Below are 26,937 nucleotides of genomic sequence, written 5' to 3' on the forward strand. Positions count from 1 at the left end.
TCAAAAAAATGCCTTTGGAGAGAAAACTATTTTTTTCTGCTTCTCAAAAATTGTTTCTGTTTCTTCTCAAAAATATTTTTTTTCGTCTAAAAACTTGGTCAAACACCTCAATTTTCATCTCAAGATGCTTTTGGAAAAAAAAAAGGCTCGGCCAAATACGCTATAAGTCTAACTACTAATCCACTATCATGTAGTATAAAAATATATATTCAGTAGTAGCCGTAGTAATCATTTCAGTGAAAATGACACCACGTAAAATAGGACAAGAGGGTATAAAGAAAATGTAAAATCAAGTAATTAAATAAAATTAACAACATAAAAACAAAAGCGCTTGCTGGAAAGAAGAACGCATGGATGACATGTAGTTAGTGATAGTGAATAGACAGATTGACAAAATCTCAGTTATATATTTAATGCTTTTTACTTCTTTTACTTGACTACTACTACCACCAAAATTTTCCATTGATCTTTCATTTGCACACTTCTTCTGCTTCCTTTGTAATCTAACAATGGCGGCATTGTGCAAGAGAAATCCAAAGAGTTTAATTTTCAGTTCAGTTATGTGCTTTCTAATACAAATAACAGCTCTAAATGGACAACTTAGAGTTGGATTTTATTCACAAAGATGCCATAACGCAGAATCCATTGTTAGCTCTGTCGTAAAAGAAGCTTCCCAAAGAGAACCAAGAATGCCAGCCATGTTACTTAGACTCCATTTCCATGATTGCTTTGTTCAGGTACCTAGCTTTTTATCTTCCACTTTTTTAGTATGTCAACCTTATTCAATTTTAACCGAACATTTTTTTTAAATATTTTTAAAGGGTTGTGATGGATCAATTTTGATTGATAATGTGAAAGAACCTGAAAGAAATGCATTTGGTCACGAAGGCCTGGGGGGATTTGAAGAGATCCAGAAAGCCAAAACTCAATTGGAAGGTCAATGCCCAGGGGTGGTATCGTGTGCAGATATTGTTGCTTTAGCTGCTAGAGACGCTGTCGTCTTGGTAATGCATTAACCCACTTGAGTTATATATACACTAACATTAACTCTATTAGTTTAGTTTAATAAGGGCTAGCAGGTTAGTTATTATCTTTATTATAGGTTATTATTAATGTTTATCATAATGATTTACTTGTAGTTATCTTGTAATTAATTTGGTTGCGCAAATATTTTTTACACCGTCACTACATAAAACTTAAACTTTTGACCAAAAACTAAATTATTTTCCATACATAATTGACTCCGGATACTATTATTTCGATTTTAATTTCTTCCTTACGATTAAATGTGAAAATGTACTAATTAAGGCGGAATAGCATGTCTTTAGTCATGTGTATGACATTTTTTTTTCCTTTCAATTTCATGTTCTTTTTGTGTAATTTGAGATTATTAAGAAAGAGCTCCATGTTAGGATTACTGTGTTGTCGAATTAAGATATAAAAAAATTCCGATCTTTCGTGATATATATATAATGAATTGATGATTATGTAATTGCATTTTCTAAATTAAGAGATACTTAGTAACAGTCTAATTCTCTTTTGATACATTATGAGATATAGGCTGGTGGACCATTTTATGAAGTTGAGACAGGTAGAAGAGATGGTAGAGTATCCGATTTGTCTCTTGCAGCTGCAATGCCGGATGTGGATGACTCAATTGATGTTTTAAAAGGAAAATTCAAAAATAAAGGCTTTACTGAAAAAGAACTCGTCATTTTGAGTGGTATGATCTATTCCTTCTACTTCAATTTTATCCATTGGTATGATATATATAACCCTTCTATTTCATTTATTAAAGTTAACTTACACATACAATATAACAGGGATACTGTAATTATAGCAAGTTACATATCGTATTTATAGATTGTTAATTCCACAAGTTAACTATCTTTTTAGTGAATTACAACTTGTTTGACCAAACTGCAAAAATCAGTTTATTTTGAGAAGTGTTTTTTCTTAAAAGTGTTTTTTTGGTGAGGAGCAGTTTGTGTTTGACTAATTTATTTGAAATGCACTTCTGAATAACAATTAGTGTTTGACCAAGCTTTTAAAAACTGCTTCTAAGTAGGGATGACAAAATGGTTTAAAAAAAATAGTTAATCACCCATATTATCCACTAAAAAATGGATTGGATAGTGAAACTTTTTTAAAAACGAGTCAAATATGGATAAGAACCATATTATCCATTCAGAAAATGGATAACCAATGAGTCTAACTTTTACATTTGAAAAGCATCAAATCGGGGATTCCTCAAGTTAGGGAGACTAAGAATTCTCCCAAAAGTGATCATATGTAAAAAATCATGGATAATATAGTTACCCATATTATCCGTCGGTTAAACCACTTTTTATCCATATTAAATATGGGTTGGGTCGGATAATTTATCCGTTTTTTCATTACCCATTTCGACTCGAACCATATCCGATCCGACCCGCCCGTTTGACACTCCTACTTCTAAGTCTATTTTTCTCAAAAGTGCTATTTCTTTTTTTAGAGAAGCTACTTTTTTCTGCTTCTCCTCAAAAATACTTTTTTCCCTCTAAAAGCTTGGCCAAACACTTCAATTTTCGAAAAAAAAATGTTTTGGCTTGGAAAAGCTTGACCAAACAAGCTATTAATCGAGTAAAAATTCCTTTGTACTTTCAGCATATAAAAATTAAACTCGTATAATAAGACAGGTAAATAGTGATGCTAATTGTAAACAGTGGCGGATCCACCTTGAGAGGTGGGGGTGCCATGCCACCCACAAGTTAGGCGAGAACTTTTAGAATCTATGTTGAAACTTTTCAGAATATTGATTAAATGTATACGCTGCCACCCGTAATATCAAACAAGAGGACGGTGCCATTGTTGGGAATTAATTTCTTAAAGTTATTCTTGTGTTTAGGCTTAGGTTCGGGTCTGATTCTAATAAGGAAATCAATTTTTTATTTGTCGGTTTCGCTTTTTTTTTTTTTTTTTCCTTTTGTCATCGTCTTTTCTATTTCCTTTGTTTTTCTATCCATTTCCCTCTTTAATTTTTCATTTTCCAATCTTTTCTCCTTTTTTTTTGTTTATCAATGACTTTGAAAGAGGAACACATAAAAACAGAAACTTAAAATTATCAAAGCACCATAAATAAAAACCATGGCTCTTAATTCAAAATTCTGGCACTTATGTAAATAAAAAGTTTTACAAGATTATTCTCTTTAAAATTCTGTTAGCTTGTATATATTATATAAAAAGTGCAATTGTCCTATTGCTTGCAAGGTATAATTTCTTTTTCAAAAATATTTTTTTGCTTATGCTCTTATAGAATTAGTGTGATTCTACTATTAAAAATACTCTCACTTATGCAAAAATTTTAATAAAAAAGGCATGATTCCTTAATTGAAGGAAGATTGCTAATTTTTACTTGTGCTCATTTATTTTATATCAAATTGTGTTGATTTCTCTATTGAAAATATCGTTAAATTTAGTAAACCACCCCCAATGAACTGAAAATAGATCGAACCAAATTGAATCCAACCAATATATACTCACACTCAAACTTTATGGTCAGTGTGAGGGGTACATTAAAAGAAATGTGGCACCCGCTATCTTTAAATCCTAAATCCGCCTCTGATTGTAAACATACAGAATCATGGATACAATATAGCTATAATATCATATATTATTGTCACTATATTTTAAGTTGACATTAATTAATGCATCATGTTAAACATGTAGGGGCACATACAATTGGCACAACAGCTTGTTTTTTCATGCCTCGAAGATTATACAATTTCACTGGAAGATCAGATGCAGATCCAAGTATTAATTCTAAGTTCCTCCCAGAGTTAAGAAGCAAATGCCCCAAAAATGGAAACATAAATTTCAGAATACCTCTTGATAACGCAAGCGAACGAAAATTTGACGATCAGATTTTGCACAACATAAAGAATGGTTTCGCAGTTATAGCATCGGATGCAAGGCTTTATGACGACAAAATTACACGAGCAGTGATCGATTCTTATCTTCAGAGAAATAAATCAATTCGTAATTCACCATCATTTGCATCGGATTTTGGTTTAACCATGATAAAGTTAGGAAGGCTTGATGTCAAGACTGGATTAGTAGGAGAGATTAGAAAGGTTTGTAATTCTTTTAATAAAATGTAATAACATTTATATTGAGATATAATATTACTTAATTAGTGTACGTGTTTGTTGTCCTCGAGAAGAATAAAATCATGTGATGTTTCCCTATAGTTTTTATTCATTAGGTTCCACGGTCTGGGACTTATGCTGGATTATCATTGAGTTGACCTGTTTCAAAATTGTTATCAATATCTATATCCAAACATGTGATTACTTATTCTAATTTTCAACTCTAATATTTCTAAAGTGCTTTTTGCCATGTAGTGCTTAAAAACTACTTAAATTTAGCTTTATCCAAACAGATACATAGTCTATTGTCGAAGTCAAAAATACGTGGGAGAAAAAGTATATTACAAGAACACAACACACATAAAAAGACTTTGGAGAACGAAGCAAGACCAACCTAATGCGGAATCATCGGATAATTCTGTCATTTCTTAAACTGAAACTATAAATATTTCAAATAATGAAGAAGAAAAGATGGGTTGACAGGGAATGTGCAACTTGGACAAGTGAGAATGGTAGAATAGTATGCTTTGTTTGAGCTCAATCAATTTTTTTCATCCTTGGCAGTTTGGACACGAGGAAGTGATGGGAGTTCTACGAAGAAAATAATTGCTCCCAAAAACAGGATTGGAAGCTCTTCAAAATGATTATTAATTTTCATAAGACTATCTTAAATTTTTAGAGCCCGTTTGATTGGTCGAAGAAGAGGTTTAATCACAATCACATATATAGTGTATTGTTTGGTTGCTTCTTTTGTTTTTCACATAACAACTTGCATAAATTATGGTTGAATATATGTACCAAAAATTGACAAAAAGGCCCTTACACACTTTAGATTTATTTCTCTTTTTATTTGAAAAAATAACATTTGTATTATTAATTTTTATATTATAATACCTTCATTACTAATCCGTGTATCACTAATCTTGCATAACTTGTTCTCTAACCAAACACACCTATAAGAGTACTTTAGTTTGCAAATAAGTTATTATTGATAGACGTTGGAGCTATAATATACTCCCTCTATCTTATATTGTGTGTCGTATTTTTTTTACACGCCCCTTAAGAAATATTAATTATAAAAGAATTGGACTATTCAACTCTTATTTATGTCTTAAGATACAATCTTTTTTTTTATTGAATATTTATTCTATTTATGTGTTATCTCCATCTTCAAGAACAATTATTTTTGCCTTGAACTTCTAAAATGATAAATAATTTGAGACAACTATTTTTAGTAAGGCAAAATGGCTTCCAGCCACTTAAACTTGCACTGATTTTTCAAGCCGGTAAACAAACTTACGCGATTTTCTATTTTGACACTGATACTTTACAAAACAATTACTAATAAGTGTCTCCGACCGTTAACTATGCCTACGTGGAGGCAATACAACTGACGTGACGAGAGTAGGTGCAACTCATGCTTAAAAGGCGTGTGAGTATGTTAGTTTTGTTAGAAAAAGTATTAAGAATGTATTAATAATTAATAATAAAAAAATAAAAGAAGAATAAATAAATAAAGAAGTAAACCCAAACACTTCTTCAGTTCTTCCCAGCCCCTCCGTCCCCTTCTCCGATCCTCACATTACTTTTTGTTTCTTATCCTTATATTTTTTATGTTCTACACCCCATCTTCCCTCTCCATTTTTCTTCTTTATTTCTTTTCATTATTGTTCTCTATTTAAAACGAATTTAGGGATTTTTCTTCTTCTACTTGGTATAAGAATTTAGAAAGGAGAAATAAAGATATAGAAGATAACCCTTAAATTTATGGGAAGCAAATCACCGGAGAAAAGAATCAGTTTTCTGATATATGAAATTGGGTCAAATCGGTCGTAAAGAATTTGATTTTCCTATTTATTTGGTCTGATTCTTCGAATCAATCAATTAGGCTCCAACCATTTGAAGTGAACAATGTCTCTCCGATAAAATGATGGTTTCTTTGTAAAGCTGGGGGAGATGGGAAATAGATATTTATTGTCAAATGGGTAGAGTTTGATCTAATCTGAAAGTGATGGATTTTGAAAGTCTCTTAGAAATGATTTTAAGAAAAATAATGAAAAGAAAATAAAGTTGACATTTTGAAGAAGAAATATGGCACATGAGGAACTTTTTTTAGTGATTAGTCAGGTGGAATGGTTTTAGTGATGGTGGAACTGGTCTTAACCTACGAAGAAGAAAGAGAAAGAAAAAAGAGAAGGAATTTTATAAATTGAAAAGGTTGGGACCCACAAATTACATGTGTCAAACATCAACAAGCTAAGCATATGATAGGTTATCCACGTCATGCAATTGCATAACACGCTCAATCTGAGGTGTTTATTAATAATTATTTTGTGAAGTATAAGGTATAATTATTTTTATCTCTTGGTAACCAGGACGTTTAGTATGAGACGGAGGAAGTACATGTAAATGTTTGGTTTACTTGAAATGTCCATAAATTTGTTCCAAAAAACAAAGCCAAACCAAAACGAAAGCTGTATGTATATTAACCTGCCAAACGACGACGTTCGCGACTTTCGTCTCCAAATTCTTCCTCGCCTTTCTGCTCACACTCACTGCTCCGCTCAGTAACAACAGCAATGGGGAGCATACACAACAGCAAGAGCAGGCTCAACACCAACACCGTAACTCCCTGCACTCGCACACACCAGATCGGAGCTCTAGCTCTCGTCGTCACCACCTTCTTCCTCACCAGAATCTTTGATCAGTCCTTCAATCCCTCCTCCTTCTCAATCCCTACTACTCCATACAGATCCAAAAACGACGTCGTAGGGTTCTCGGATTCATCAAGTGGGTCCATCTTCTGGCCGCAACGTGGATATAGGACCCACCTTTCCTTGAAGATTTACGTGTATGATGAGAACGAGATTGATGGGTTGAAGCACTTGTTGTATGGCCGTGATGAGAAGATTTCTCCTGATTCTTGCCTTAAAGGCCAATGGGGTACTCAGGTTGTTTCTCCCATCTTCCCCTGTGTTGTTATTGGGAAATTTTTTGAAGTTAAAAGGAAAATTGTAGTTTTTTGTTTGTATTACAAATAATTAGCTTCATTTTTATTTGGCCTATTGATTATGCAACTTCTAACATTTGAGCTCGGTAACACCCACATAACAGTGAGAAAATGATGATTAACTGAACATTTTACTTTCTTTGTTTTAATTATGTATTCCCTATCTCGGTTTGAAGTTGCTTTAGAATAGTTAATTTAAGGCATGAGTTTAAATTAACTGTAACATGCGTGTAAATGTGTTTATCAAAAGCTAGTAACAAAATTAGGTAACTTGAAATAACTTTCAGTCTAAATCAGATCACTGATCTTAATGCAAGAGAATGATTGGGGTGGATTTTGCCTAAGGGGTGAATTGTACATAAGAGAATATAGAAGTTACATTTTGCCCTCATATCTAAGTTCAATTATTACATTATTGAAACAATTGAAATCCTATTTATTCTTAAATGTTACCTTTTCCATATCTGACATTGAGGGATTAATATCTAAAAGTCAATGTTGTACTGAGGTGGTGAGCTGGGTTGTGTACTTTGTAACTATCTTTCTTTTTGAATTTGAAGTATTTGGTGCAAAGGAAGGGAGATTGATAAAGGAGAAACCAGAAAAGGATCTTCAGGGAACATATGCGTTATTTTGGTTAAGTGACGTCTGAGGAAATACTAAGGAGAAGCACATTTGTCCCTCTGTAACTTGAGAAATTACTTGAAATCCTTCCTTGTAATTCTCTATCTTCGTTTGAGAATTACTTGCAAAGTTACTCGAGATCCTGTCCAACCTTTCTACTCCCAATCTACTATGGCCATGGAGAAAAATCTGGAAAAATAAAGCTCCTTATAAGGTTAAGTGTTTTGTCTAGTTAGTTGCGAAGGAGGCTTGCCCAACCCAATACAATCTTCAAAGGAGACGCTTACCAGAGTGCATAAGATGTCCACTTTGTGAAGGTCAAATAGAGGAAGTCAACCATCTCTTCCTGCACTGCCACTTCACACACCAAATGTGGTTATTCTTCTTCAGTATCCTGAACATTAAATGCTCCATGCCTAAAACAAGCCTCGACTTTCTGAAGAGTTGTCACAGAAAAAAGATCTAGCAAGGCAACTATCAGTATTTGGTATTCCATCCCAGCAGCTATTTGGTGGACTCTTTGGAGGGAAAGAAACCATTGAGTTTTTGAAATTTCTACTTAATTCATCAAAGAAAAAGAAAAAGAAACCATTGAATTTTGTAGGGAAAATTTAGAATTGTAATTAGCCTTAAGCATAGTTCTATACTTCTGCTACACATCTTTTGCAAGATGGCATAGTGAATGATGTTGAAGCCATTCTTCATTTCCTTAGCTCATTGCAGTATATGCGACTATAAATCCTCTGCTGTAATTTCCGAACCAGCACTTTCTTAGTGATGGTTTTCATTAATAATTTGCTGTTTACTTATTAGAAAAAGTCCTCTATCTTTATTTCAGAATAAATAAAGAGGTTCCGATATTTTTTTTCCCTTTTATTTCTCCTTTTTTATTTCCTTAGCTTCCGAAGTTCCGGTTACAAACACGACTCTTTGTGTTAATAAATTTCTTCATCTCGGCAAGGTTTGGGGGAGAATTCACTCTCCATTTTTTCTTCTAAGTATGGACAAAATCTGAGTATCTTTATCTTGGCTCCTTTTTTTTGAGGGCAGCATAAGGAAAAACCTGCAAGAATTAGATTGTTACCTCCCCAACAATTACATGAAAATCTTTCGTTATTAGGCTGCTTGTAATTAGTCTCTAATGTTTCTCTATCTTGCTGATTTGCCCGTAGGTTAAGATACACAGGATGCTTTTGCAATCAAGGTTGCGGACTAGAAAAAAAGAAGAGGCAGATCTTTTCTTTGTGCCTGCTTATCCTAAATGTGTTAGAGTGATGGGCGGCCTGAATGACAAAGAGATTAATCAGACTTATGTGAAGGTACTAAAGAATCAGGGTCCTTAACATTACAATTATACTGTCAAGTGTCAAATAGCTTTCGAAGTTTTATTTATTGCTATAGTTCAATGATTAAGATTTTTTGCTTTGATTTCTCTCTTCAACTGCAATGTCACATTATCCATTTCCTTTCATTTAGGTTTTCCTTCGTGTATGATTTTCTTTCTTGACACCTTGCCTTGCAGGTGTTAAGTCAAATGCCATATTTCAGGTTATCTGGTGGCCGCAACCACATATTTGTCTTCCCAAGGTATTATTAGTCATAGTGAGATATTTAAACACATTATTTGCCTTATAAAAAATGAAGATCTTTAAACACATAGATAAAGGGAATGAATAGGAATCCAATTATAAGATACTTGCTTCACAGAAAATAGATGACCCAGTGGTAGTTGTATTTCATTTGTTAAACTGGTATATGAATAGACAGGCATAGCTGAGTTCTGCATTAGCTTGGATGTAGTTTTGAAGTCACAACTTCAAAGTTGCATTTTGCAATCTAGTAAAAATATGGCCTAGTGATAGTTGTATTTCATTTGTCAAAGCTGCAATGTGAATAAGGCAGGAACCTAGCCAAGTGACTGCAGGAACTGAGATGTAGATACGAAGCCACAACTTCAATGTTGTGGTCATTTAAAATATTAATCACCGACTGTTACTTGTGCTAAAATGCTGATGCAAGTAGGCATGCAGTTAAATTCTCTTAGTTGCATTTTAATTGAAAGAATAACAGCTTTAGACGGTTCATTATTCTTCATTATGACTTGTTTCTTATGCATGTTACTTTTGCTGAACTGCAGTGGGGCTGGAGCACATTTATTTAAATCATGGGCGACATACTTGAATCGGTCTATAATTCTTACCCCTGAGGTAGGGTCTTCGAAAATTTCAGTCTACAATCCTTACCCCATCAATCATAGAAAATGTTTCAAGGGTTGCTGCTATGCGTTTATCTATTTTTATATCTGTCTCTCTTATGGAACCGCAACTCGCTCACCCTGACTGTGTTGTTTCCTCGGTCAGTTTATTGTGACAATTTCTCCTTTGACGATGGATTATTTTTCCCTTGAACAATTCACTGTATCATGCATAGAGCGCGTCTAAAAAAAAAAGAAAATATAACCTCTGTCCAGGGACATGGGTCAATTAGCAAGTTCCTTTTAATTGTAACTAGTATACTTACCCGAGCGATGCCTGAATCGGTTAAAAGAAAACAAAAAAAAGTGGAGAGAGATATTGGAAACAGATGTAAATTGAAGAATAATTTTATCGACCACATTAAAGAGAATTAAATCAAAAACAAAAAAAAGAATTTAATTGGATTGACTGTCTAAATTTTTTTCTAGAGACCACCAATTCCCAAGAGCTGTTAAAACATACTTGAGTAATGCTACACCAGTACTTGGCTTTAAAAGGATTAGTCCACAAGAAATTTCAGAAATTTTTGTCTCAAGTACATTCATAACAGCATAACAGACATCACATTTGGTTCAATCTTATTTCATCAAATGAAGCTTAATCAAGGCAAACTAACTCTGTCTTTATCGAATTTGAGGAACATCTTTGCTCTCCTCTCGTAGAGAGAAAGAAGCTCACATGCATCGATTGCAAAATCATCATCGAATCCCGGAAATTCTTTTTGTCCACGCATCTGCAATCCTCTCGATATTTGCAGCAATGACACTCATCATATCGATCAAAGTGTTCTCATTGCACCTCCTCTTTATGTTTGTTTTCTCAACATGCTTGTACCTAGTAATGCCTGTTATCTTCAATAAGTTAATTCACATATCATTGCATCTAATGCAGGGGGATCGCACGGATAAAAGAGACACTAGTGCCTTCAATACATGGAAAGATATTATAATCCCTGGAAATATTGATGATGGGATGACTACTCATGGCGCTAGGCTAGTTGAGCCTTTGCCTTTGTCGAAGAGGAAACATTTAGCTAACTATTTAGGTCGAGCACAAGGAAAGGTGGGTCGCCTTCAGCTGATAGAGCTCGCGAAGCAATTCCCGGACAAGGTATGCTTTCTCCTTGTCTCCATTGATTTTACGTCTTTGATGCATGTAGCTTCACAGCTTGGTCTAGAATAATGACTTCACTGGCAAAAAGGGTTTGCTCTATTGGTTAAGAATATCCAGATATTTTTGAGAGTGTATGATACAGTAATCCATGTGTGGACTATCAATTTTAAAACATACCTAAATTTGATAATTCAGTTCATACCTATGGTTGTTTCTCTTCGGAAGCAGTTGTTGCACAATTGTTTGACTTAAAGTCTAGTATACAAAAACTCACCATTTTACTCCCCTTGTAATGTCCTGTTAAGTTCTTCTAATCTCTAACATCTCCATCAATTGGTCCCAGCCCAAAAACATCTTAGCAGTGTATCTTCGGTCGATATGGTATTATAGCATTATATCTATGGTGAATATCTGTCTCAGAAGTTACTTTCTCCAGGAAAAAATTCCCCTACCTCTCAAAAGATATAACAGCTCACAGAAATCCTGAACAACCCTCTTAATTTTCTCAAATACGCGTCGGTGTTCATAAAAACCCGAAAAACCGAACCAAACCGAAAATCAAACCAAACCGACCAAAAAAACCGATACTTTTTGGTTTGGTTTGGTTTTGGTTTTGAATTTTAAAAACCGATCAAATTTGGTTTGGTTTTGGTTTTAATCAGAAAAAAACGAAAAAACCCGAACCAAACCGACTATAGGAGTAGCTATTTCAAATTTATTATTACACCTATATATATGTATATTTTTATACAAAGTTTCAAATATTTAATGGTAAATTTTAATAGTTTGCACTTTTAGTATAGTTCTTTACCTTTACATTCTAGTTTGATTGGTAGTTTTCTTTTGTTAAGTGTAAGAATCTATTTCGTGTTAAAAATAATATATTTTTGATTGAGTCCTTAAATTATTCATCACTATTTGATTCAATTATCATCAATATATTTTGGTAAATAATAGAATTCTCAAAGGGCAATTGATTTGATAGTGTTACGTTGAAAATGTGGTTTCCGGAATATGTGTTTAGTAGTGTATGTCTTATATTTAAGAAAAAACTCACAAATAACCAAAAAAACCGAAACACCGACAAAACCCGACATAAACCGAATCGAGAAAAAACCGACTTAATCGGTTTGGTTTGGTTCTAATATTTGAAAAACCGACTTACTTGGTTTGGTTTCTTTTTAGGGAAAACCGATCCAAACCGAACCATGAACACCCCTATTGGTAGGCTTTTGAAATCGACATTTGACCTCATATGATAACACATAGTAGCGAAGCTGTCAAACATTATTCTGTCCGATTCTTTAGCAGGTACAGGTGTTTTTCAGTTTATCTGCATGCATGAGAATCCATAGCTCTTCAATATGACTAATTATGTTTGATTCCAGTTCAACCGACAGATCTTTATAAAACATGACTAATTATGTTTGCTTCCAGTTGAGTCCCATATAATTGTCTTGTTTGTCCAAAAGATGGTCTTTTTGATTCTATCAACAGTTGGAATGTCCAGAATTGAAATTCAGTGGTCCTGACAAGCTAGGAAGGAGGGAATATTTTGAACATCTCCGCAATGCCAAGTTCTGCCTGGCTCCACGTGGTGAATCATCATGGACGCTTCGCTTTTATGAATCCTTCTTTGTGGTTAGTCTTTCATATCTTGTGTGAATTACTAAAATTCGTCAAATTGCATTTTCCAAGCTATTTTATGCTATGTTTTCAATTAAACAGGAATGCGTTCCAGTAATCCTATCAGATCAAGCAGAATTACCATTTCAGAACGTGATTGACTACACCCAGATATCAATCAAATGGCCATCCACACATATAGGAACCGAACTTCTGGACTACCTAGAATCAATACCGGGTCAGCACGCTGCTTTCTTGTTCTGGCATCTTGCATTAAAGCTTGTAGCCAATAGAATCATGACATAACTTTCTTTCATTCTCAGATAAAGACATAGATGAGATGATAGCTAGGGGTCGAAAGATCAGATGCTTATTCGCTTATACTCCCGAGTCTGACTCCTGCTCTGCGTTTAATGCAATTATGTGGGAACTGCAGAGAAAAGTAAGGCAATTCCATCAGTCATCCGAGACTTTCTGGCTCCATAATAGAACTATAGTCAACAGAGATTTGGTGGAATTCAGCAAGTGGAAACCACCTATGCCTCTGCCTTGAATATGCTTTACACGACTTGTAGATCAATTGTGCGTTTGTTATAGTTACATTGTAATTTTTTCCAGAGCTATAAATGACCACAGTCCAATTTTTCTCTCTCCAGAGCTATAGAGAAAATCTCACTAATTATTTACATTTTCTTTCTTCGTGTTTTGTCCTTGAAAAAGTTGTAACGTTTATTAGGTTGTCACAAGAATTGTGATTCCTTAGGCTTTTTTGAAGTTGGGATGCACCGCTTAGTGGTTTTAGTTTGCGTTCTCGGAATGGGAAAGGTCCAAATATACCCTTGTACTATATGAAATTGAGCACATTTGCCCTTCGTTAATATTTTAGCCTATATATGCCCTTACCGTCACATAGTTGGTCCATGTATGCCCTTACTGTCACGGAATCCACCCAAACTAATTAGCTCTTTCGTTAATTGAAGTGTATTACAAACACTATTTTCTTTTTATTAGTACTTTTTTTTTTATTTACCTTCCTCTTTTCTTTCTTCTCTTTTTTTTTTCCTTTTTCTTTCTTCCATATCCAATTTCCTTCATTGTTGATGCCTTCTCCATTTTCATCACCAATTTCACTTGACAAAACTCATGTATTACTGCTAGTTTTACTATCACAAACCCCATAGGTTCTTCTGACCTGAAGGAGATGAAAATTGTTGGAGAAATATTTTCGATGGTGTTAATTTTGTGAAGGTAGGATATGGTTATTCATATTTTGAAGGTCTTGTTCCTTTCAGATATGAAGCTCCACAGAAAACATCTTCAAAATTTGAATAACCATATTCTACCTTCACCAAATTAACACCACCGAAAAAATTTCTCCGACAATCTTCATCTCCTTTTCAGAAGAACTAGAGCTTTCTCGCTAGGAAGCTTTTGGTGGTGTAGGTTTGGATTTTAGGAATAAAATCACGTGAAATTAGTGACAGAAATGGAGAAGGCATCAGCAATGGAGGAGATCGGACATGGGAGAAAGAAAAAAGAAAAAGAAAAAGAGATGATTAATTTGGGTGAATTCCGTTTCGAAAAGGGCATATATGGACCAACTATGTGAGAGTAAAGGCATATCTGACTAAAGTATTAGCGAAGGGCAAAGTGAACAGAGAAGAAAAGATTTGTGGTTTGTTCTCCCTCATTTTCTCGGGCCAGTATGATGGCAGAGATTGAAGCAAAGCAGCTTTCTTTCTTGGTAAGATAAGAAATATTTAATCCCTATATCAGTTTCAATCTACCAAATGCATAACATTATACTCATATCACAAAAAAGGGCAGTCCGATGCACTAAGCTCGGGGTCCGGGAAAGGGCCGAACCACAAAGGTCTATCGTAAATAGCCTTACCCTGCATTTCTGCAAAAGGTTGTTTCCATGGCTCGAACCCGTGATCTCCTGGTCACATGACAACAACTTTACCATGAGATCACAGTTTCGAGCGATAAAAACAGCCTCTTCACATAAATTGATATATACTCTCATCTTAGTTTATCACTAAACTATAGTAACTTATTGTAATTTGGTCCAAATATCGAGTGTGGGGTATATTATTAATTTTACATGTGTTTTTTTTCAATTCCTTGCAAAAAAAACTCACCAAATTGAACCAAAATTTTGTTGAACTTGCAAAAGTACACGCGATCTGGGAAGTTCTTGTTCATTTACATGAATTTCTTAACGGAATAACCACACAATATAGTCTTTATTTTTATTTAATTTGGTGAGCATCAAGTGACAAGTCGTAAAATGTAAAACCAGAACTTTTCAAAAACTTTATTTGATGAAGCAAAAACTAATCTTCAAATCAGTCGCACCACAACCACAAAAATCTCAAGACATTTTAGGGCCTGTGGGCCTCAGCTTTTGCTAGGTGTCAAGTGCCAACCCAATCGGAAAGCTCTTTTTAACTTGAGCAGGGAAGAACTGATACCAGAAGTTTAGAGAACAATCCAACGGCAGATTCAGAAAGGCTTAAATCTGCAAACCACTTTTTGAAATTTCCCGTATTGAATCTCCTCAAGATTGCATAGAAAACATTTCAGAAACCTCATTTCTCTCTCCTACTTTCTTGGTTGAGAGGAAATGGGCACATTTGTATACAGCAGCAGTTGCCTTTCTTGGAAAAACAATCTGAGCAGACAGGTGATTTCGTCTCGCCAAGTAGTTCCTCATGCTGTCACAGAAAAAGGGTGTTCAAGAATTAAGGCTGCTGCTTGTTCTAAAGAAGATGTGCATGTGAACCAGGATTGTGAAAAATCTGCAGGCTCATTGAATAGGAGGTCAACTATTGTATCTGGAGTCTCTCTGATTTCATCAGTCCTGCTTGGTTTACCTGGAGAGGGATATGCTGTGGTGAAACAAGGCCTCCTAGCAGGGAGAGTTCCTGGACTTTCTGAACCAGATGAAGAAGGTTAGTTTCATAATCCCACACTTCATAAGCTGCAGTAAGCTTATTGGCATATTCATGAGTGATGTTGGAAAACTTGGACAACTAGTAGACTCTTACCAAATCAAATAGAATTATTAACAACCTCAAAATAGCAACAAAAGATTGTGTCTAGGCTGGAAAATTGCAGACATAGACTACATTCAGATAATGAAAGAACACAGAGCCAACGTGTATATAACTGAAATTCTTCGCTTCTTTTTCGTCTGTGCTTTTTCTTTTTCCAAGTAAATGTTCATCTTAACAAGAACAAAATTGCTCAGGCAGGTTGGAGGACATACAGAAGACCGGATGACAAGTCAGGTGGACATGGTGTTGGATGGAGTCCTATCATTCCTTATGCTTTTTCAGTGCCTGATAATTGGGAAGAGGTAAGAATCCAGTTATTCACAACTGTATGTATTTTAATATTCAACAATGTCAGAGAAATTACCTTTCAGCTTGATGTCAATTTACTTTGCACAATTGGACATACCTTAGTCAGGTTCACTTTTGAAGTTTTCACCTATTGAACAGGTCCCTGTGTCAATTGCTGATCTAGGTGGTACAGAGATTGATTTGAGGTTTGCGAACCCCAAAGAAGGGCGTATCTCTGTAGTTGTGGCTCCTGTTAAAAGATTTTCAGATGGTGAGCATCTCATGTTTTTTCTTCCTTCTATTCTAGTACTGAAACTAAGAGAACTAAAAGAGATTAGGTGGACATAGGGATGAAAGTGTAAAAAACACACTGGCAAATAAATATATCAACTCAATTTGTATCTGACGGATTCAATCTTGGTGGTATTCTAACTCCAAATATGACCCAGAAATTGGTGAAGAAGCCACCATAGAACAAATTGGACCTCCAGATAAAGTGATCAGCGCTTTTGGGCCTGAAGTCATTGGAGAGAGTGTGGAAGGTAAAGTCTTAAGAGCTGAAGTAGCAGAGCATTCAGGAAGAAAATATTACCAGTTCGAATTAGAGCCACCCCACGTATTGATCACAGCAACAGCCGCCGGAAATCGCCTATACTTGTTCAATGTCACTGGAAATGGTAAAAATTCAAATCCACGCTTTCTATCTTCGGAATATCTGCTATATAGTAGTAAAATCCTAAAACTCGCTGTGATTTCACAGGTCTTCAATGGAAAAAGTATTACAAAGATTTGAGAAAGATTGCTGAGTCTTTCAGGGTTGTCTGATTGGCACATCGACTCCATGTGTGATAGTACCTTAGCAAAAGTGGAATACACGAAGAGTTGGTGGCTACAATCATAAATATTTAGAACCAGCCACTTTACTTCTAGCATTATATACAGTTCAATATATTAGAGGAGCATCTCCTCGAGATTGAGTTTTGTAACAATTTTTTGCTAGCAATGATTATAGTAAACTTCTACATGTTGCAAGTTTCAGAAGGCACCTCTTTTGGATTAATTTCTACATGAGGCATTGATAGCTCTGTTTGATTGCCACTGCAGTCACCTCAACATCGTCCAACGGCAAGAGTTAGTATCATGTTTTAGAAGTTAATTATTCTGGCAATACTTGCATAAAACTAGTCTCCGGTACATCAAGCATGACCACACTACACCCAGGTGTCTTTTGAGACCCTTTATTTGACAAGGCAAACCTCATCCTTTCAGCCTTCTCCCATCTTTCAGAGGCAGCATATATATTAGAAAGAATCACATAATGTGCATCAACACTGGAATTGCAACTGCAGCTCAATTTTTTGACCTCGTTCAACACGTGTTCTACCACATCTGTGTCCGAGTGAACCCGGCATGCTCCAAGCAGAGCCCCTAAAACTGTGTCATTTGGTGTGACAGGCATCCCTTTCATCAAATCACAAGCCTCCTTTAATCTTCCGGCCCTTCCCAAAAGGTCAACAAGACAACCATAATGCTTGATACTTGCCTTCAACCCATATTTCTCCATCCCGGAGACAATCTCTAAACCTTCCTCCACGAATCCACCATGGGCACAAGCCGATAGCACTGAAAGAAATGTTATATCATTAGGTTTCACTCCTGAGCTCTTCATTCTCTCGAAGAAATTAATTGCCTCCACACAGTGGCCATGAGTGGCATAAGCAGATATTAGTGAGTTCCAAGCAGCAGCATTTTTAACTGACATTCCTTCAAAAATCAATCTGGCATTACTTAAATCCCCACATTTCGCATACATATCAACCAACCCATTAAGAACAAATTGATTCAATTCAATCCCTTTCCGGATTATCATTTCATGTATTTCCTTGCCAACATCCAGCAAAGCCAACTGTGCACAAGCCGATAAAACACTAACTACAGTAACCTCATCCGGTTCAAACCCCTCATCTTGCATTTTAGAAAATGCTTCTAAGGCTTCTTCACAGTATCCATTCTGTGTATAACCACATATCAATGAATTCCAATTCACCAAGTTCTTCATAGTTATCCTATCAAATATGGCCTTGGCACTCTTAACATCACCCTTCTTAAAATACCCAGAAACCATTGATGACCAGACATAGAAATTTCTTCTTGGCATTATCTCAAACAGTTCCCTTGCAGCATCCATATCTCCATTACTAGCATACCCATCAACCATAACACTCCATGTGACTACATTCCTAAACTCATCCGGCACCCGGTTAAAAAACCTCCTAGCCATCACCATATCTCCATTTCTAGCATACCCGTCAATCATTTCATTCCAAGTCACAATTGTCTTCTCATACATATTCTCAAACAACAAAATTGCAGTCTTTGTATCACCACCCTTCATATGTCCTCCTATCATAGCATTCCATGTTATCACATTTCTTTCAGGCATATAATCAAACACCTTCCGGGCACTCCAAATTTCACCACATTTCCCATACATATCCAACAATGCAGTCCCCACCATAACATTACAATCAAATCCTGATTTCACAGATTCAGCATGTAAAGCTTTGCCGAGGCTAAGCATTGAAAGTGCAGCACATGCCTTTAGCACCAAAGGAACAGCACCCACCATTAAACTTCCATTAACACGATTATGGCTGTATATTAAAAAGGCTTCTTTGAATTTTCCTTGATATACGCATTTCTTTATGTTATAAGCCCAATTTATTAATGGGTTTGTGATATTATTCAGTGAACACAATCGAGAACTTTGAATTTGGCAATTCTTATGGTTGTTTTTCATTTTACAGTGAAGATCATTCTGAGTTCCTTGTGGCCAAGGATAAAGTTTCTTGCTTTAATCGTTCTTGCAAATGTCAATTAGCTGACTCAAAAGTTTCTGACGGTTCTTTTCGATTTTAATCCTATTTTCTGATTATTATATTTCTGGTCCTATGTATTCCTATTCGGCGGATTTGAAGGCTAGAGTTGCACTTTTAAATTCAATCAAAATTTGTATTGTGTATAGGGTGTCGTTACTGAATAAGGATGCCAATGGTTCGGTTTGACAAGTTATTTTATAAAATTTGGACCATACTAATTTTTTGGCTATTTTATTATGTATAATAAAAAATTAGACTTTTAGAAATTATACTAATCATGTCAGTTTTTCTTCGATATCGGTACAGTTCTATTAAAGGGTGTGAATTAAGAGAACATGAAAGATAGACAGAGTATAGATCTATCAACTATTCTACAACAACACAAAAGAAACTAAACAAAGACAAAGGAAATATAAATTACTCGAGTGGAAAGATATTAAGCAAGTTGGGACTCAAGAATAAAGTTGAATATTAAATATTTGAAAATATAAATTTAAATCATACGAAAGGAAACATATTCAATACATTGTAGTTTGCTACTCATAATCGCTAGAATTCATTGTGTGTTGCTAGTGAATATGCTTGAAATAATTTAGTTTCAATAAAAGTAGTATAATAGGTTTGGAGATTAGGATTTTGAGCTTAATTACTTGTTGACTTGTAATCATTTTATAATTTCAAGGCCCAAGGAAAAATTTAATGCTTTATTATTTTTAAACTTTATAAATATATTTTTTTATGTAAATTTATTTGGTACGGTTCGGTAATTTTTTTCGATTTATTTTCATAAAATAAAAAACCTATCCTAATTATCGGCACGGTTATAGAGTTATATAAAAACCTACGATTTTATTAAAAGAACCTAAAAATTGGTTCGGTGTGATACGGTTCTGTTGGTTTTTAAATATTTATTGACACCCCTATTACTAATTATCAATATTTTGATATGTACAAATATATACATGGAATTATATACATAGAATTATTGTTGAACTTTCCGGGTGTGGTAAAAATTTACCCGCATCAAATATTTACACCAAGTCTAATTAAATTAACCATAGGAGATAAACTAAGGTCTTCTAGGATTTTTATTTTGAATAAATAAGAAACAAAAAAAGGCTAGTATAATCATAATAACTACTGTTACAAAATCTTAGGGCTAGTGTCATCCTCTTTATTTTATTTCCTCGCAATCATCTTCTGCATTTTTGCTGCATCTTGTGACTTGAATCTTCACTACTAAAAGATAGCAATCAGTCTTTCGACTGATTCAGTCGGAATTTTCAAAAATAATATTTGTTATATTTTTTTTTATTTTTTTCGACTATTTTTCCGACAACATTGGTCGCAACGTCTCGCGCAAAAATTGGGAATAAATTATTGTGATGGATTCAGTCGGAAACTAAAAGTCAAACAATTTTATTTGACCATTGGCGACCGTTTCGATCACAAATATTTTTAAACTTTGGTCAAATTATTTTTTTTAAATTGCAACTGAAACGGTCACTAGTTTTGCGACGGAATCAGTCGCAGATTATTTTTAAAAACCTAGACATTTCTTGAAAGCTGCCAGTATTATTTTAGCTTTCCCTCCAGTTTTTTTCACTAAAATCACCTATTCCCTCTATTTCTAATCAATAACTAAGTTCAAAAAATTTGAAAAATATTTCAAAAATATAAATGAAGTTTATCATCACCGCTGCCCTCTTCTCGTTATAGTTGGCCACCATCCCAAAGTAACTTTTTGCTACCATCGTGCCTTCTCTGTCACACCGTTGATCGTCACCATCCATCCCTAGGTAAAGATTTTCATCGTTGCTGCTCAGCCGCCATTTCGCCATTGCTGCTACCATCTCATGGTAAGACAACTTATCTTTATTTTGGCTTTGTTGAGATGATTAGGATTGTCTAGTACGTATGAAGAATATGATGATTGTTCTCCCACATACCCAATATCTTATTTTTGAAATTAACCCTAATATTTTAACTGTAAATTATCGAGGGTAATTGGATTACTCCTTATTACTTGCAGTGGGTTATTAATTGAAGATTAGGGAACTAGGAATATGAATTTGGAGAGAGGGGCGAGAGAATTTAAAGAAAAAGAGTTTGTGTCAAAGGTGGGATCTTTATACTGAATCCTTTGTACAAGAAGTATATTATGAAACATACAGGATTATCTTATAAACATGGCATGCCTATTTTTTCCATTTAAGAGAACTGGGTCTCACCTTTCTTTAGAGGTATGATTGATATTATACTTTTACTGGGTGTATTATGATTGGAATGAAAGTTGAGAAAAAGGAATTAGGTGTAAGTTGATATTAATTCTCCTAAGTAGATACATATTTAGATTAATTCTGCTTTAACTTGGAATAAGAATCGAAAAATGAGGGAAAACTGCACGATGAAGATATGAGCAGATTCTTTCAAAGTGTAGCAAACTTAGCGGACCAATATTATATCCTCCAAATATTTGAAAATAATTAAGCTCTCCGTTCAAGTAAAAGTTCGATAGGTGTATATGAAGTATTGATACTATTACAACATAATAGATAGCGAAAAACAAGAAAAGAAATATCAGAAATAGAGTTGCTTAGAACAACATCATATTAAAAGCACACAGAGATTGAAGAAAATGGAATAGAGTACAACACAACTCACATCTATTAATTATCTGCTTCTTTCTCTACTTAAATCACTTAGTTTTTTTATTTTATTTTAAATTGGAATAAATCTTAATACATACTTTTAGTTTGTTTTCCAGATTTCTTGTAACTAGGCCTAATGATACAAATATTAGTCTACTCATAGCAAAATACGCTAAAGTAAGTTGCAGCGCAACACCCATAATTAATTTATGAAGGTATTCCATCCACATACGACAAGATGAAGAGAATGATTATTTCTAATGCACTTAATATTAGTCTACACATAGTATTATTTTTTTTATACGAATATACTACCCTCCTCTTGTCTAGGATACTGAGGCTCGAGATAGGACATACATACTGCTTTGGGCAAGTTTTCATCAAACTTTGGATGGAACCTTTATGATAGAATTAGGGTAAGTTTCTTATATCTTATTTATGACATACCCTACATTTATTTTCTCTAGTTAGTTGTGGTATTACTTCACATTTGGAATCAATGGAACAACATATAGCAGTTGATTGCTATTTCTTATTAAATAACGTCTTTGACTTCATTTTCATGTATTGTTTATCAATATAAAAAATTAATTTTCTTCTCCAAGTATCACATGTAGTTCCTTTTCTTTGTGATTAGCCCTTATTATGTAACAATGAGCTCTAGCTCCTTTTTTTGCAATTTTTATGAGATGTGTGTGTGCGTGTTTTTTTTCCTCTATTTTGTTTCTGATTTTTCTTTTAAGTGCGCGTTCTGCTGTTTGCTTGACTTCTGGGTTTCAACTATAGATTTTTCCTTGTTTTTCTGTAGGTAGGAACAACATTCAAACTGTTTTTAAAGGTTATCCGTATCAAGTCAATTATCAGAAGAATTTGTCCATAGCTTCTGTAAGAATTTTTCAATCACTTCTTTGAAAAAATCAAATTCCTTTTAGTTTCATATATATGTTGCCGCTTCATGTGAATTTCGATTGTATTCGGCAAGGATAGATGCTTTTGGTGATATTTTTCATGTGTTGATTGAAAAAGCTTTCAGGTATTTAAAAGAAATGGCTTCTTACAATAAATAATTGAAGTCAGTTTATCCTTTTAGACTTTAGATTGGTCTAGCTGATTTCTGGTTCTTTTATAAATTAAGGGAAATATTACTCATTATCCTGCTTGGTTGAGAGTTGAACTTTTATGTGGGTAACATATGGTGGTCTGATTTCTAAATATACGTTGGATTAGTAGGAAAATGGAGAAAAAGAGGGCTGGCACTTTACATTTATATTAGGACAAGTTCAGGTGTTCTCTTCCTTATTTACTTGACATCAATATTTTTTACTCTTTGGCCTCTGTTTTTTTCATGTATATCCTGATCGTTTACTGAATCCCCTTGGCCACTTTAATTTGTCCCAAATTGATTCTCACGGTAAAAAAATAAGAAAATCTAAGAAGAAGAAACACACTTTACCTAGATCAAGTCAGCTTCCTCCACCTATACCAAAAATGAGCCCTCTTCCTATGCCTCCTCGTCCTTCCATGTCAGCTTCACAGTCATCTGACTTTTTCAAAGCCCCTCCCCCATCTAACTCACTTCAGTATTACTCCATGCCTTCTCATGGTGGCTCAGCTTCGACCACCATTAATTTAATACCCACGCCTCATTTCCCAGCTTCTTCCCCGCGTGGTCTTGCTAGTCAGATTGACATCTCACCACCGATTGCATCCTCGAGCCATCATAGTAGCCAGCATGGCGGTTCATCTTTTGTGCCTCATACATCGCCCACTCAATTATCATCTCCAGCATCATCCACTCCAAGTATATCTAACTTGGATATTGGAGGCTCTCACGCAGCTGCATCCCCATCTACCAGTACGTCTACAGTTGCTGGTACCGTGAGATATTGTATTGGAGGGACTGTACAGTACAATCATCTTCATCAGCTGATTATCATTCCCCGTGACGTCGGGTGAGTTTTTATTCAATTCCCTTTTAAAAACTTTCAATTTTTTTTGCATATAATGAATTTAATGACATTTTATATGTTAAAATTAAATGCAGGTTTTTGCCATCCTTTCAGGCCGCGCATATAGTGATGGAATCTATGAAGCCATTTTTTGACGAGCCATGGAATTCTTGGAGACAGATACTGTACCAGATCAGAATGAATATGTGGCAACAATTTAAGGTAAGATAAATTAAATTTTATTAATACTTATCTTCATTTGTCTAATATTATTTATTCAATTTTGCAGGTTAAGTGCGTATGGCAGCCAACACTTGAAAATCTGGTGCATGATAACTTCGAGAAGAAAGCACAGAAACTGATAACAAATTCACATCATGTTGCTAGGAAAGGTGGCAAAAAGCCTAATTGGATACGTGAAGATGTCTGGAATCAGCTCTTGGCGAAGTGGAACACCCCTTAGTAGAAGAAGAAGAAGAGTGAACAAGCAAAGTTAAACAGAGCTTCTACTAAGGGTGGAGCATTGCATACTGGAGGTTCTATTAGTTTTGATGCCCATCGTTGGAGAATGGTAATTTCATTATAAAATATTTTTAGTTTTACAAATATGCAAATTGAACATATATATATCCTAATTAATTCTTAATTTTCAGGGAAAGGAACGTGGGGGAAATGTGACTTATGTTGAGGTCTTTGCAAAGACACACAAGAAGAAGAAGAAGAAAAAGGATAGCACAAGAGAAGGATGGATCGAACCACGTGCTTTAGAGATATTTATATAATCCAAACACCAACACTATATTTTTTTTCCTTCTTGGTTTATTTTATTTATATAACGTGTATTATTTTTATTTCAGGACAAGTATCATATTGATCTTGATACATGGCAACAAACTCAACCTGAAGGAGCTTAGCCGACCCCGGAGGATATGACTGCAATTTGGACACAAGCGGCTGGTGGTGTGAATAAAGGTATAAATATTATATAATAATCTATTTTGGTATTAATTTGAAAGTTGCTTGTTTGTTTTCTTACTTCTTTTACTTTCTTTTCTTTATTTCTCGTGAAAATAATAAAATAAAGGTCGAACCTACGGGATTGGAGTACAACCATCCTCCAGTCGTCCACCAACATCATTATTCACTGGGGCATTAGTTTCCCAAGAAGACATGGAATCTATGCGTCAAAAAGTGGATCAAATGTCGCAAGAACTTCAAGAAACTCAGGCTTTGATTTAAAAATTGTTAAAAAAGAAAAGCAAGAAAAGAGCTGCAATGGAGTCTGAATCTGAGTCTGAGGAGGAGATTGAATCTGAATAGGCTATTTGAATGTTTTAGAGTTGAAGTTAGAGACATGTTTAATTTATGTTGTTTGATAGTTCGGTGTTTCATTAGTTGATTGAATTGTTATAAATATTATTGTTCGCTTGTGATAAATATTGAATTTTGGATTGTTATATTAGGTTTTTGGTTAATTGTTAGGTATTTGGTTGGCTGTTTTATTTGGCAGGTGGGTAATTAAAAATACAGTAGGATTCTGCCTAAAAATGCCACGATTTGCTACTGAATTCAACACAAATGTCACCAGGAATTATACATATAATATTAATTATAATGATTGTCAATTGCTCCATGAACTTTCCTCGGGAATAAATTCTGGATTTAAGGTAAGTATTTTACCTTATTTTTCTTTTTTAAATTCTTAAAATTGTATAATTTGATTTTAAATATAAGTAAGGATAATAAGTTTTGTTTATAACTCTAATAGAGTTTGTAAAATTTTTATGTCTTGCCTTGGTCAAATTTATGTATGATTATAAGCACAAGAAGTGGAGTGGAAACCGTCCCATTGAATTTGTTTCATTCTAGTTCCCTTAAGAGAATGTGGTAGCAATATATAATAAGTCTGAAAGAAGATAAAATTATTACCGTGAAGGTAACAATGGATATGGACGTGACAATAGACGAAATTATAATCGTCATTATTGTGGTAATGTGAATAATAAGGATTCTCAAAATAATCTATCACTCTGTGAAAGTAATGTTTGTCATCGATTTGACATAAGATTTGGTAAAGCACATATAGATGATTATGGTCCATTCGTGATATGAATATGACAACATATGATTTATGAATACATATTCATTCTTAAAAAATATGAACGTACTAGTGATAGTGAATATACCACACTCACCTCTAGAAGGAGGTTTGAGATGAAATAAGAGAATAATTTCATTATTATGGCATGAATAGTCATTGATCACGTGCCTATTTTGATTATGCCAAAATATTATGGCAATTTGATTATTACAGGGCAAAAGTAATATAAGCAAAATATCTTGCCTATACTAATTTTTGACCATGACCATAATGGTATAACTCCCCCTTGAAAGAGACATTCATCATATGTATGTGTAACGACCCGATCGATCGTTTTGAGAATTAACGTCCCGTTCGGGGGCATAAGTTTTCGAGCAGCTTCGTATTATGTACGTCTTGCTTGTATGGACGAGTTCAATTTTCGGATGATTCGGGATCAATTTGGAAGAATGATTCTTGTTTTAGAAGCTTAGGCGGTAAGAGTAGACCGGAGTTTTGAATTTTGTGTAAACTACTCCAAAACAAATTTTTTTATGGTTTTAATAGCTTCGTATGGTGATTTTGGACTTAGGCGTGTGTACGGATTTGGATTTGGAGGTCCGTAGAGTAATTTGAAGCATTTCGGCAAAAAAATCAAAAAGTTGAAATTTTGAAAAGTTGAGAGATTTGACCGAGAGTTGACTTTGGCAATATCGGGGTTGAAATACGATTTCGAGAGTTGGATTAATACCGTTATGTCATTTGGAACTTGCATGCAAAATTTGACGTTATTTAGGGTTAATTTGATATGTTTCTGCAGGAGTTTTGGAGGTTGGAAGATTTTAAAATTCATGAGTTCGATTTGTAGTGTGATTCATAGTTTCGACATTGTTTGATATGGTTTGAGGCCTTGAGCAGTTCCGCGTTATATTTTAGGACTTGTTGTTATGTTTGGTTGGGGTCCCGGAGGCCTCGGGTATGTTTCAGGTGAGTTTTGAACAAGTTTGGGCATTTCGACACTTTGATGGTGTTCTGGAGCAGTTGAAGTGCGGAGGGCACATTTTTGGAGTGCTAATGTGCAGCCGCAAACTCCCGAAGTGCGGAGGCAGCGGAAAATGTATGGACTGCAGAAATCCTCTTGCGGCCGCAGAAAAGGGAATCTGCAGATTCGATGGTCTGAATTCGGAAGCTTATATCTTTTAATCTACAAAAAATTTAAAGGTAATTCGAAAATAAAAGTTGTAGCCCTTTGAGTATAGTTTGTAGAAAATTA

General features: G+C 34.6%; 5 protein-coding genes across 7 annotated transcripts; 4 read left to right on the forward strand and 1 right to left on the reverse strand.

Annotated features, from left to right (window-relative positions):
• Positions 1-419: 419 nt before the first annotated feature.
• LOC104240517 (peroxidase 43-like) lies at positions 420-4,179 on the forward strand. The gene is made up of 4 exons (XM_009795376.2): positions 420-737; positions 822-1,004; positions 1,561-1,723; positions 3,709-4,179. The coding sequence occupies exons 1-4, from the start codon at positions 510-512 to the stop codon at positions 4,137-4,139; spliced, it is 1,005 nt and encodes a 334-aa protein (XP_009793678.1). The 5' UTR covers positions 420-509; the 3' UTR covers positions 4,140-4,179.
• A 2,342-nt stretch (positions 4,180-6,521) lies between these two features.
• On the forward strand, positions 6,522-13,448 carry LOC104240516 (probable beta-1,4-xylosyltransferase IRX10). The gene is made up of 8 exons (XM_070172103.1): positions 6,522-7,078; positions 8,934-9,080; positions 9,284-9,348; positions 9,899-9,968; positions 10,908-11,126; positions 12,627-12,770; positions 12,858-12,993; positions 13,079-13,448. Exons 1-8 carry the CDS (start codon positions 6,707-6,709, stop codon positions 13,306-13,308), a joined length of 1,383 nt encoding a protein of 460 aa, XP_070028204.1. The 5' UTR covers positions 6,522-6,706; the 3' UTR covers positions 13,309-13,448.
• Positions 13,449-15,216: 1,768 nt separating this feature from the next.
• On the forward strand, positions 15,217-17,146 carry LOC104227576 (psbP domain-containing protein 4, chloroplastic). The gene is made up of 5 exons (XM_009779852.2): positions 15,217-15,712; positions 16,016-16,119; positions 16,265-16,376; positions 16,555-16,782; positions 16,866-17,146. The coding sequence occupies exons 1-5, from the start codon at positions 15,385-15,387 to the stop codon at positions 16,928-16,930; spliced, it is 837 nt and encodes a 278-aa protein (XP_009778154.1). The 5' UTR covers positions 15,217-15,384; the 3' UTR covers positions 16,931-17,146.
• A 34-nt stretch (positions 17,147-17,180) lies between these two features.
• On the reverse strand, positions 17,181-19,000 carry LOC104227573 (pentatricopeptide repeat-containing protein At3g21470). Its single transcript, XM_009779851.2, has one exon. The coding sequence runs from the start codon at positions 18,903-18,905 to the stop codon at positions 17,262-17,264; it is 1,644 nt and encodes a 547-aa protein (XP_009778153.1). The 5' UTR covers positions 18,906-19,000; the 3' UTR covers positions 17,181-17,261.
• A 1,618-nt stretch (positions 19,001-20,618) lies between these two features.
• LOC104227572 (uncharacterized) lies at positions 20,619-25,041 on the forward strand. 3 transcript variants are annotated; one of them, XM_009779847.2, is made up of 7 exons: positions 20,619-20,843; positions 21,966-22,051; positions 22,444-23,587; positions 23,680-23,806; positions 23,874-24,155; positions 24,238-24,556; positions 24,669-25,041. In XM_009779847.2, exons 3-5 carry the CDS (start codon positions 23,124-23,126, stop codon positions 24,045-24,047), a joined length of 765 nt encoding a protein of 254 aa, XP_009778149.1. In that variant the 5' UTR covers positions 20,619-20,843; positions 21,966-22,051; positions 22,444-23,123; the 3' UTR covers positions 24,048-24,155; positions 24,238-24,556; positions 24,669-25,041. The 3 variants fall into 3 exon arrangements, with proteins under 3 accessions (XP_009778149.1, XP_009778151.1, XP_009778152.1); XM_009779849.2 differs by having other exon boundaries at positions 22,866-23,587; XM_009779850.2 differs by lacking the exon at positions 21,966-22,051.
• The last annotated feature ends 1,896 nt before the right edge of the window (positions 25,042-26,937 follow it).

This window comes from Nicotiana sylvestris, chromosome 4 (genome assembly GCF_000393655.2).
Source record: "Nicotiana sylvestris chromosome 4, ASM39365v2, whole genome shotgun sequence".
In the NCBI taxonomy this organism is placed as follows: Eukaryota; Viridiplantae; Streptophyta; class Magnoliopsida; order Solanales; family Solanaceae; genus Nicotiana; species Nicotiana sylvestris.